General features: G+C 36.7%; 1 protein-coding gene across 1 annotated transcript in view; it reads right to left on the bottom strand.

Moving 5' to 3' along the window:
* The window catches only part of LOC137007334 (E3 ubiquitin-protein ligase rnf213-beta-like), a 34,336-nt gene that overhangs the window by 6,315 nt on the left and 15,774 nt on the right, over positions 1–12,247 (bottom strand). Inside the window, exons 26-55 of the mRNA XM_067368671.1 lie at positions 12,084–12,220; positions 11,882–11,980; positions 11,585–11,718; positions 11,386–11,502; positions 11,014–11,063; positions 10,752–10,908; positions 10,510–10,645; positions 10,098–10,286; positions 9,855–9,988; positions 9,538–9,713; positions 9,215–9,418; positions 8,794–8,981; positions 8,469–8,589; positions 8,179–8,279; positions 7,161–7,343; positions 6,936–7,081; positions 6,554–6,653; positions 6,264–6,375; positions 5,669–5,867; positions 5,371–5,561; positions 5,122–5,244; positions 3,908–4,018; positions 3,484–3,726; positions 3,305–3,386; positions 3,170–3,204; positions 2,829–3,077; positions 2,051–2,216; positions 616–701; positions 231–467; positions 10–142 (exon numbers count right to left, since the gene is read on the bottom strand). Coding sequence (XP_067224772.1) covers positions 10–142; positions 231–467; positions 616–701; positions 2,051–2,216; positions 2,829–3,077; positions 3,170–3,204; positions 3,305–3,386; positions 3,484–3,726; positions 3,908–4,018; positions 5,122–5,244; positions 5,371–5,561; positions 5,669–5,867; positions 6,264–6,375; positions 6,554–6,653; positions 6,936–7,081; positions 7,161–7,343; positions 8,179–8,279; positions 8,469–8,589; positions 8,794–8,981; positions 9,215–9,418; positions 9,538–9,713; positions 9,855–9,988; positions 10,098–10,286; positions 10,510–10,645; positions 10,752–10,908; positions 11,014–11,063; positions 11,386–11,502; positions 11,585–11,718; positions 11,882–11,980; positions 12,084–12,220 — 4,339 coding nt within the window. The remainder of the gene's footprint in view (positions 1–9; positions 143–230; positions 468–615; positions 702–2,050; positions 2,217–2,828; positions 3,078–3,169; positions 3,205–3,304; positions 3,387–3,483; positions 3,727–3,907; positions 4,019–5,121; positions 5,245–5,370; positions 5,562–5,668; positions 5,868–6,263; positions 6,376–6,553; positions 6,654–6,935; positions 7,082–7,160; positions 7,344–8,178; positions 8,280–8,468; positions 8,590–8,793; positions 8,982–9,214; positions 9,419–9,537; positions 9,714–9,854; positions 9,989–10,097; positions 10,287–10,509; positions 10,646–10,751; positions 10,909–11,013; positions 11,064–11,385; positions 11,503–11,584; positions 11,719–11,881; positions 11,981–12,083; positions 12,221–12,247) is intronic.

Here is a 12,247-nt window from a genome sequence, read left to right as displayed (position 1 = left end):
ATGACAGACCAGCAGGAATACTGTGCAGCAGTGAAGCGATGGTGTGGGTTTGGGTCTCAGAGCCTGAAGGAAGCACTTTCATTAGATCAGACAACAGGGCAGCAAGAGCCGGCAAATGGATCAGCTGTCGTATGCAGTGCACCTGATAAACACAAACACACACATGCGGATATACATTTGGCAACTTTTGTAATGTGATGCAAGGACCTGGATAATTATATGTAACGAACCTTATTGACAAAAATGGTAAGCAAGGCTGCTTGACTCTGGTGTATTTGCTGCGATAAGCTTTCCACCGTTAGGACAGGTGAGGGGCTCCAGAAGGCAGAGTGGTGAGTGGGGCAGTTAGTGGGGAGATGAAGGATTTTTTGAGGGTCTCCCCTCAGCATCTTCATCAGGGGGCTGTTAGAAAGTCGGTTATCAGCTGCAATCAGGTCCTGTGCATTGCCCAACATCCTGTTCATATCCTGAAAACAGAGACAAAGGTTGACCAAAGCAAGTATATTATATGACAAAATAATTATATTCCCTCAATTTTTTAGGAGTTAATCCATGTTTTTTAAAGATTCATGGTTTAATGTATTCCCTTCTTGATTTATCAGTATCAAGACTGACCTGTAAAACAGGATTGATGACTGTTTTACACACTGTAATCTCCCACTGCTCTCTGGACTTGCGTGAAGACAGATCCACGCCAGCACCTGATGTAGAGGAAATAAATATTTATTTGTACATTCTCTGAATGTATATTATATATATATATATATATATATATATATATATATATATATATATATATATATATATATATATATATATATATATATATATATATATATATATATATAATATATATATATATATATATAATATATATATATATATATATATATAATAAATATATATATATATATATATATATATATATATATATATATATATATATATATATATATATATATATATATATATAGTACAGTCCAAAAGTTTGGAACCACTAAGATTTTTAATGTCTTTAAAAGAAGTTTCGTCTGCTCACCAAGGCTACATTTATTTAATTAAAAATACAGTAAAAACAGTAATATTGTGAAATATTATTACAATTTAAAATAACTGTGTCCTATTTAAATATATTTGACAAAGTAATTTATTCCTGTGATGCAAAGCTGAATTTTCAGCATCGTTACTCCAGTCTTCAGTGTCACATGATCCTTCAGAAATCATTCTAATATGCTGATTGGCTGCTCAATAAACATTTATGATTATTTTCAATGTTGAAAACAGTTGTGTACTTTTTTTTTCAGGATTCATTGATGAATAGAAAGTTCAAAAGAACAGCATTTATCTGAAATACAAAGCTTCTGTAGCATTATACACTACCGTTCAAAAGTTTGGGGTCAGTAAGAATTTTTATTTTTATTTTTTTGAAAAGAAATTAAAGAAATGAATACTTTTATTCAGCAACGATGCATTAAATCAATCAAAAGTGGCAGTAAAGACATTTATAATGTTACAAAAGATTAGATTTCAGATAAACACTGTTCTTTTGAACTTTCTATTCATCAAATAATCCTGAAAAAAATATTGTACACAAATAATTTGTACAATTGTACACATTAAATGTTTCTTGAGCAGCAGATCAGCATATTAGAATGATTTCTGAAGGATCATGTGACACTGAATACTGGAGTAATGATGCTGAAAATTCAGCTTTGCATCACAGGAATAAATTACTTTGTGAAATATATTCAAATAGAAAACAGTTATTTTAAATTGTAATAATATTTCACAATATTACTGTTTTTACTGTATTTTTAATTAAATGCAGCCTTGGTGAGCAGACGAAACTTCTTTTAAAAACATTAAAAATCTTAGTGGTTCCAAACATTTGGACTGTACTGTACATATATATATATATATATAAAATACTGAATTTGGTTCAAACCAGGTAACTACCATCCATGTAATGCTGTTCTTTGTTAAAATTGTAAGTAAAATCACTGTGTAAAGTTCAAGAAGGTTTAACTTTAGTCAAGATTAATACAGATACCTGAGGTGACCTGTAGAGACCTGCTCAAGATCAGATGAATTATAGTGGCAGTGTCATCCATGTTAAGATTCAAAGTCTTCCCAAGGACCTCCATGTCCTTCTCAAGATGTTTCCAAAGGAATTCACCAACATCATTAACAGGTGGTTTGATCATATTTCTGATGCCCTGTGAAGAACCAAGGCCTTTAGAAAACAGTTCTTTCATTTGATAACGCTAGTGGCCCACTAACTGACTTGAAGTAGTTGGCATTATTTAGATAAGAGTTTAAAAAAAACAAAGGGAGTTAGGCTGTGTGTCCACCAATGCTTTTTTTCTGAGGCTAGCGTATTTTTCCAATTGTTTTCAATGGGAGTGCCGTGTCTTTAAAACGGATAACGCATAACGAGGCCCTGAGTGTGTATTTCACACTGACAAACTGAGCGCTCTGCATTTTTTACCGGTTGCCGAGAGTTGAAGAATGTTCAATTTTGGGTAAAACACAGTGTTCATCACTGTCACTTTGTACCCAGCCATCCAATCACAGTGGAGGAGGGGCGGGACAAATACAACACCGACCAACCTCCACATTCTGCTTGTACAATGTCAACAGATGACAACAACAAGCATAATATCAGAACAAAGCACTCGCATGCGCTCACAGCTAAGTGTTTTCAGCAGAGCACCTAGCGTTTTCAGCTGGCTAAAAATGCTTTGGTGGACACACGGCCTCAGCATGCAAAACCAAGTCTAATGTCAACTTTTACACACAAATTGCCTTTAAGATTCCTTCTTTTTTACCTGTTGTTGATGAATGGCCCCTTGTAACATTGCCAGGTGAAGACATAGACGGAGGACACAAGACTGTGCTAGAGTGAGAGTTCTGTTTGGGGCTTCAGACCGGTTTTCAGCTCGCCCCAGTATATGTCCAGGTTGTGTCAGGTCTTTGACGCTATTGACTGGTGTAAAACCTTCCACTGGGGTATGGTTCAGGCCTCCTATAGGCACTCCACAAGTGTCACAACGTGAAGTAGCCATTGGTTTGCCACACTAAACAAGTGAAGAGAAATAAAAAATCAATAATTTCCCAGATCACATTATCAATTCATTCAAATGACAATGAATGAAAATATACTTCTTACATTTGCCACAAAGCTTGCATGGCCATTAGAACAAACTGTAAGGTAGGAATGAAAAACAAATTATTTTAGTTAGGTGGCATTATTATTATAGAAGTATTATTATTTTCATTGTCTTCATGGACAGGTCACACTCACAGTACATCTTCAGTTTTTCGTTCTTGAGCCACTGCTGGGCGTCACTGGTATGGTCATCAAGCATTGTAGGTAGGAAGGCTTCCTGAGGATGAATAGAGAAGCATGGCTATTTTAACCATAATCCTGATTTTGAATTTAAACACCAAAATATGCATTATTCAATAAGTAGTGGTCCTTACTCTCATTTTTAGAGGTTGAGAGGCGATGTTGTAGAGAGGATTGAGCAGTCTATTTCCACTGTAAAACACTGCGCACGCATGCACTAGGAGCTCCAGTATAAGACGACGCTGAGCAGGTACACCTGCACTGAGACTCAGGTTAGATCCTGGACCTCCAATCTGATTGGATAAGAGAGCGGTGCAAAGCTCTCTAGCATGTCCTAAGAAGTTCTCTCTAATAACATCCTCCAAGAAGCTGAACTCCTGTTCACAGAGAGGAAAACTTAGTCTGCCAGGAGTGTTTTGCATATTTTTTTCTGAATCTCATAAAGGCATTTATGCTCAAACATGTTACTATTACATGCTAGATAAATTAAAAAACATGTTTAAATGTTGATAACTGTGTGAACCTGTTGCCATTTCAAATGTAGTCCTATATACTTACCTGTGCTTGAGGATATATAGCTCTTTCAGGTGACATGAAGCGACAAGTGACCTGCCTGAACACAGCTAGAGTCAGCAGGACATTTTTCACTGGGCCAGAACAACCCACTGCCTGAAAAAAAAAAAATTATAAAACTGTTAACACTCAAGCTCCAAGGACATTCATTATATACCACCATTCAGAACTTTGGGATCAGAAAGATCCCAAAGAAATTGATACTTTTATTTATCAAGGATGCATTAAATTGATCAAATGTGTCACGATCACCATCTGTTCCTGTCATGTTCCTGTCACATCCCGGACTACATTTCCCATGATCCTCCATTGCTCATCACCTGCACTCACTTCACAATCATTCCACACTAATCACCACACCCAGCTGCAGCTCATTATCAGGACTATTAAGGACTTTCACTCACACCACCTCACCGCGAAGTCTTGATTTCCCAGTGTGTCATTTCTGAGCGTTTCTGTGTTTCCTGTCTGCCCGTGTTTGATCTTGCCTGTTCCTGTTTATTGACCCGTTGCTGCCTGTCCTGACTCTTGCCTTGTATACCGACCTGTGAATGATATCCGCCTGCCTCGATCTACTGCCTGTACTCTGACTACGACTCTGCCTGTTCCTTGCTGTTCCTGTTTGCCCCTGATCGACCCAGCCTGTACGACTATGCTCACTTTGAATAAAAGCTTGCAAATGGATCTCTGCCTCAGTCCCACTTCATTACAAAATGTGACAGTAAAATATTATTTACTGACATTCTAAGACATTTTATTTCAAATAAATGATGTTCTTTTGAACTTCAAAGTATCCTAAAAAAGGCATCACAATTTCCATAACAATACTAAGCAGCACAACTGTTTAACATTATTAATAATAAGAAATGTTACTTGAGTATCATAACAGCATATTAGAATGATTTCTGAAGGATCATGTGACACTGAAGACTGGAGTAACGGAATAAATAACATTTTAAAATATAATAAAATAGAAAAAACACTTAGAAAACACATTAGAGACTTCTTTCAAAAACATTAAAAAAATCTTACTGACCCCAAACTTTTGAACAGTAATGTAACATTATACAGTGCATAAACAAACAACTCGGCACTCTCAATCATATTATTAATTAAATATACAACATAAAAATGTCTTATTTTGTAAGTGGTTTGCTCACAAAAAAATGTTTTTGTGTGTATTGTTAATAGACACTGACCCTTAGAGCATTTTTGAGTCCATTTGTCGTGCCTTCCTGCAGTGCTTCTCCCACTCCATCTCTAAGAATGAGGTAAGACTGACCACAACACAAAAAACGATCCACCTCTGCAGGAATCAGCCTCTGTAAAAGAGAAAATAACAATGATAATAGAGCAGCTACAATTTTTCCAAACTTAATTTTACTATATATAGTATACTATATACACTATAAACACCCTAAAAGCAACATCATTTTGAGTGGACATACATGAAGGCGTAGAATCTCAGCAGGAAATATCCATTCATAATCAGTGCTGTTGATCAGTGCTTGCAGACGGTCCATACCAGCCTGCCTGTTGAGTGCTCGAAAAAGGTAAACTCTATACCAGTCATTTTCACAGTATTCAAACACAGCCTTGACCTGCTCCAAAAGCTTTAGCTCCACTTCCTCCAAATTATCTGAAAGACACCAGACATATGGAAATATTCCACAGTTTTGCAAATGTTATCTACTGTTATTCATTTAAGCATTGCAATAAATTGGTCAGACCAGAAGACCCTCTTACCATTTTTTTGGCCAATAGCTGTAGACAGGATACGGGCAGTAGAGTCCAGACACATTCTGAGGCGAGCCATAGACAGCAGAAACTCAGCTGGGTCATTCTGTCTGGAAGGTGTCTGTTTACGAGCCAGTCGGCTAAGGAAGCTTGAGTTCTCCTTCAGATGTTTATGATCTTCATTTAATCCAGAGCAAAACAGGGAATCCTGAAACATACATCTGCTTTTAGAGACAAGCATGCACATTTTTAAATAATAATTAATGTGGCTGAAAGCTGAATACAGTTTTTGGTAGTTATACCTATAAAAAATGACAAACGTATTTAGTGCATTTCTATGCATTTGCTTAGGTACTCTAGATGGTTGCTAGGGCATTGCTAGGTGGTTGCTTACTGGCCCATAACAAATGAGTCTTTACATATGGTCCATGGGTTGTCCACCAGACAAAAATTGTAAGTGTAATGTACAGCAAGTATGATCACATTTGATGAAACATTCTTGTCCATGGCACAAAATGGATTAAGCGTCAAAGTTTAGTACTTGAGCAATAGTAAAAGTGACACTTGCCATTATTGAGTACAAAAGGGTGAGATTATGACACACCTGGAAACAGTTAACAAAGAGTCGGTATAGTTCAGTTCTGTCCTCCTGGTCCAGAAGGTTGCTCTCCAGGTCTTCTAAGTACCTTTGAATATGCTTCTTCACCTGTTTGAAACTGAACAGATTATCTTATTTCAAACTGTTCTATATAAGAATGAGCAAAACTCTCAAAACAACAATGAACAGAAAACTCACTATATACTGCATATTTAAAGTTATACACAAAAGGTCACATATGTCTTGTGTGTTAAAGTGTTTGTACTGTATGTGTGTTTGTGTCAATATTACAATACCTGTATTGCAGAAGGAGTTTAGGCAGCACAGAGCGCACCACAGGACTCTGGTCAACACATTCCAAAAATGGGGTGAGCTCTCTGGTCTTGTAAACATCTCCTGTAATGTTCATAGACATGGGAACACAAACATTATGAATATATCATATGGATTATGACTTAAATTTCAGTTTGTTTTTCACACAAAGCTATCGTATGATTTCAGAAGACTTGGAATACAGAATATTGCATGGACCCCTTTTATGATATTTGGATGCTAAATTTACACCCTTTTTGAAACTTGAAAGCTCCAGCCCTTATTTATTGTAATTGCACTAAAAAGTAAAAGTAAATACAGAAATTTAATTTTGAGATGTAAAATTCCACATGGAAATTCACCCACCTTGTGCCGAGATGAGGAGAGAAAAAAGCAGTTCCACCAGGTCCTCTGGGGGGTCTTGTTTTTCAGTCAGACAGAAGCGAGAAACCACCTCCAGGAAAAACGCGTTACAGCATTTTCTTATCTCTTTATGCTGCTTCAGGGCTAAGCTGTAACAGACAAAAAATCTGACTTTACACTACAGCCTATATAAGTCAGCGGTTTCCAAGAACAAGGAATTAAACTCACTCTATGGTTGTGGAGACAATAGGCCGGAAGCTGTTTGACAGAGGTTCTCTGCAGATGGGACAGGACTCCGCTCCTCCTATCTCCATAGATCTCTTCAGACAGGACAGGCAAAACACATGCTCACAAGGAAGAGAAGTGGGCTCTGACAGTTCTAACAGACACACAGAGCACTTCATACCATATCTGTGAAAAAAGAGTATACAGAAATAAACAAAGGTTATAATTCATTCAGTAATGCTTAAGTCAAGTAATATGCAGATTTAAAATAAAATAATATATTAAATATGTTCAAATAAAATAGTAAATAAATAATTATAATCATTTAAAATTGGCATTTAATAGACAGAGCCATAGTTCACTGACAAGCCACGCAATATCGTGTTCATTATCGAAGGTGATTCATCTGCGATATGAACGCGATATTGCGTGGCTTGTCAGTGAACTACTGCTCTGTCTGTTAAATGCCGCTCCATTTGAAAGCAGGTGATGGCGATTTAACGGTAATCAGGGAACCGGCTTTACTGACAAAATGCGCGTGATAGTAGTTGGTAACACTTTACAATAGGGTTCATTAGTTAACATTAGGTAACATGAACTAATAATGAACTGCACTTACACAGAAATTATTAATCTTTGTTAATGTTAATTTTAACATTTACTAATACATTATTAAAATCTTGTTAACATTAGTTCATGCACTGTGAACTAACATGAACAGACAATGAACAACTGTATTTTCCTTAACTAACATTAGCGAAGATTAGTAAGTACAGTAACACATGTAGTGTTAGCTAGTAGTTTAATATAGTACTGACACTAAAACTCTGTAAACTTGAATTTTTACTCACAGAGTAATTTTCATTTTGGGTGAACTATACACAATACATATTGTCACTATCCACGATACATAATGTTGCATTTTTGTATATTGCGATATATTGTGACATGATATACGGTTACATCCGTATAATCAATCATATCATCTAATATTATACAGCTCAATGAAATTCAAGTGTACCGCAGTTCTCTGCTGATGGACTCATCGTGGTAATCATTGAGTATGCGGATGATTTTCTGAAGATTGTCTGTGCTCCTCAAATCAGAAGACTCTTCCATTAGCTGTGAGAAAGGAAATATACGCAGCATACATGCTAAGGAATTTTAGGGTTCTAAACTCAAATTTGTCACTTTGATTCAGCATCTATCCCGAGAAAATTTGCTCTAAACAGTCAAATTTTACCATAACAAAATGGTCTCACAATAAAGTACAAAAGTAATGAACAGAGCAGACAATAAGCCTAGACTCACCCCATGCAACTGACTGCAGTGTTTCAGAGTCAGTGCTTTTATCCGCTCATCTCCCACTTTCATTTTGATGACCACCTTTTCAATGAAAGCAGCCACTAGAAGCAACCCCTGCCATACTGACCTAAGGAAATAAAACAAAAGATTTTTTGTAAGAAATCATTTGAACAAGGAATCATGACATATATATGGCATGATATATATATATATATATATATATATATATATATATATATATATATATATATAAACATATTTGTTCATTTAAAATCATGTTTTTAATATTTTAATTCTATTTTCTAATTCTACAACATTCTTTATAGCTCACTTTATAGTATCCAGGTGTTTGAGACAGCCCGGGCTGCAGAGGGCGCTGTAGTCGGTACTAAGCACTCTCTCTAAACATTGCTGAAGTTCCTCAACTCTTTTCAAGAAGGTCTGGCATTCAATTAGTGATGTTACGGGTAGGAGCTTTGTTTCTTCAACACAGATACCAACAGCTAGAATGTCCTCACACTGTAATAAAACATTAGTCATTAGTCATCTCATTTGTTTAAATTTGACTGCACACACTGGTCTCTCACTCACTGGTAGTTATTTTGCTACATTGCAGTAGTTTAAATAGGCAGTGGAATCTAAGTCACTAGCATGTGTTGACCAACTAGCCTAGTTTTGCTGAAGAACAGCATAACCAGACTAGCATAACAATCATAAATCAACATGGAAATTCATGCACTCCTGCTTCTCACCATATCAGGGCTTTCTCTCTTTGATCTTTCTTGTTGGATGATGGAAACCAGTTGAGGGTTGAGCTGAAGGGTATGTGATAATGTGTCCAAGCGTGGGGTGTAGATTTGGGCTGCTGCAAGGATCCATGATGGAGAGAGCTCAGGAGTTACTGACATCTCTGTCTGCAGAGCAAACACACAACCCTGCACTGCAGAATGAAAGACCTGTAAAAAAAAAAAGAAAAAACATACACACACCCATTGATGCCCACATTAGAACATGAAATAAGAGTGATGTGTGAAGACCAATTTGTTGCTGTACTGACAAAACTTTTGTATCTCACCCAATGCTCTTTCTCAGAGCGGACTTTGAATGACAGAAGAACATAATCAGTCAAGTAGCGCTGACCCAACTCAACTCTCTCTCCCTCTGAGAGTTTCTGAATTAAGCTGCCCAGTCCACTGTCTGATACAGCACTAACAAACTGTAGAATCCTTGAATTGCTGCTTTCCTCAGTGTCTGAGAGAAAATGTAAAAACCTGAAGTATAAAGCTGACTGACTTTGAATTTCAAAGATAAAGGTGTTTTAAGTACAAATGTATGTGATATCTGGCTAGCTAGCAGGTCAAATTTAGCCAAACACAAAGCAAGAGACCTCACCTCGCACAAACTCTGATTCCTCCCACAAACTTTGGCAGTATGTTTTTATCAGCCAGCTAAAAGGAGCAGCACATGGCCGCTCCACTTCTCCAACAAACAGCTGACACTGCACATTAATCTCCTGTTCTGAAGTGCTAAAAGAAGAAGAAGAAGAAAAAAACACGTCATCAGTTACAGTCAGATATTTAAATGCAATTTAATGTCTCATTTAATCAAAAGCAGGTTTCATGCGTTTAAAAATACCTTGCATTTTGAGAGAGGTTTAGGTCAAGGAGCTGTTGATCTTCAAAGATATCCAACCAGAACTGAGCCAGACCCTCACTGAGCCCTTCTCCATACAGTAGGTTCAAGTTGCAGTCTCTGTCTAACACTTCTAACACTTGGGCTAACACTGGGGTCAAAAAACCCTGTAGAAAGCGCCACAAAGTGTGCCTGAACACAAACACAGAAATGTTTTGCTAGCTAAATCTATAATCTATGGCTGATCATTCAGTATAATAAACTTTGAATTTTTAATGATATTATGTGTTGATTGCTTGTATCACAGACATGCAGTCACGATAGCATTTTGTCTACTCCCTTTGATTGACATGATATATCGGCTGTTTTTAAACATATGAGATAGATAGAAGAAATGCTAGTAGCATTACAGTACCGAAGAGTTCCACCTTCCTGCAGAGCTTTATGGTTCTTTGCCACTTTATAAGCCCAGTCTTCTGCATTAGGAACCAGCTCCTCCTTCCGCATCAGTGCAAACACTAGCCTCTTTAGCAACACTTCCTGGAACCGTACTGAAAATATATAAACAAACATTTGTGACTTGATCTAATAATTTCTGCCAGTTTGTATATATATAACAGGGGGTTTATGACAACAACAGACATAAAACAAACTGACCTTCTATCCGCCCAGGGTCACTTCCCAGAAGGCCAAGTAATATGTTCATGCGCTCCATACTCCTGGAGGTTTTTTTGCCTATATCTCTCAGCAATGAAACAGCTTTCTGGGTGCAGGATCTTATTAAGGACAAACTGTGTAGATGTACTGAATCTCCCTGACAACAAATTAAACAGTATTTCAAGTATGCAATTCCTTCTCATGTGGCACATCTCTGACGTATATGTTTAAACTTATCTGTTGCAAGCTTAAAGCATTTTACCCTCTCACTTTCTGGTCCACTTGTATCCATTTCTTCTGATTGTGTGACACCTGTAAAAGAATACAGTTTCTTGCATCTTGTAATAGATTTTCAGATTTTTTTGAAAGAAATGTAACTGGTGCTTGCTTGTGCAAAGATTGCCTCAACAATACAGGGTGTTATAATTAAGTTGCTAGGGTGTTCTGGGTGTTTATAGTACCCAGATATGGGTTTTGGTCTATTATTCAATGCAGGTCCATAGGATTTTTATCAACTACCAGGTAGAAACTGTAATAAATATATAAAAATATATAAAAAATAAATCTGAAAAATATTTTACTCATTCCTCCAATTTTAGCTATTAGTGGATGGCAGCATTTGGTCCTTACATACCTGACTGGATTGTCTGAGAGATGAGTTTACTTATAGGTATCCCACAAAAAGCCTTAAGATTTAAGCTCATGTCATCAGAATCTCTGAGGTCATCAATATGTGCAGACAGCCAACCTCCTTTAGTAAAAAAAGATAAAGATACTTGTTATTTGACAATAATATCTATACACATTTCACCTACCAAAATAGTTCCACTTACCTCCTTGAAAGCCAATGTACTTGTTGCCACTTGTTGTACATTGCTCCCCAATTCGGGAGAGCTTTGTTATGAACACAGTATAGACATTGCACTCATCTGACTTTAAGGACAAGATTTCATTCATGGTACAGTACCTGAGGTAAAAGGAATGAAACAAGGAATGTGATAAAAGTCCTGTAAAGTATTACTAAATTGAAATCTGATGCAAGTAAATTGTAAAATGTGAGTAGCGTAATCCACTTTTTCAAAGTCTTTCTCAGAGATTTCATTGTTTTTTTAAAAAATCAAAAGACTTACTTTGCTGAAGCAATAAGTTCATTTTTGCACAATGACTCTTCCATGTCCATCTGAACCAAGAGAATGTGTAGAGACAGCCCAGATAACTTTAGGAATGACCTGTGGACAGAAGATATAACATATACAAGAAATTATTTACCATTTGTTGCTAAAGTGAAAGGTACTGAATAAATTAAACATAATAAAATAGTATAAAATCTACCTTATCTTGCTGCAAAAAGACACTTCTGTGTCAAATTGGTGTAAAGAGAGGAGAAGAAGCCGCTCTGTGGACAAACCCAAGGCCGGAGCAAGATTTCTCACATCAGCTCCAGTGAGAAGATTGGAGAATGTGGTTACCTAACAGAAAACATGAGCATTGACAAG

This window comes from Chanodichthys erythropterus, chromosome 19 (genome assembly GCF_024489055.1).
Source record: "Chanodichthys erythropterus isolate Z2021 chromosome 19, ASM2448905v1, whole genome shotgun sequence".
Lineage (NCBI taxonomy): Eukaryota > Metazoa > Chordata > Actinopteri > Cypriniformes > Xenocyprididae > Chanodichthys > Chanodichthys erythropterus.
The sequence above is the reverse complement of the archived record's forward strand: the minus strand, read 5'-3'. Positions and strand labels throughout refer to the sequence as shown.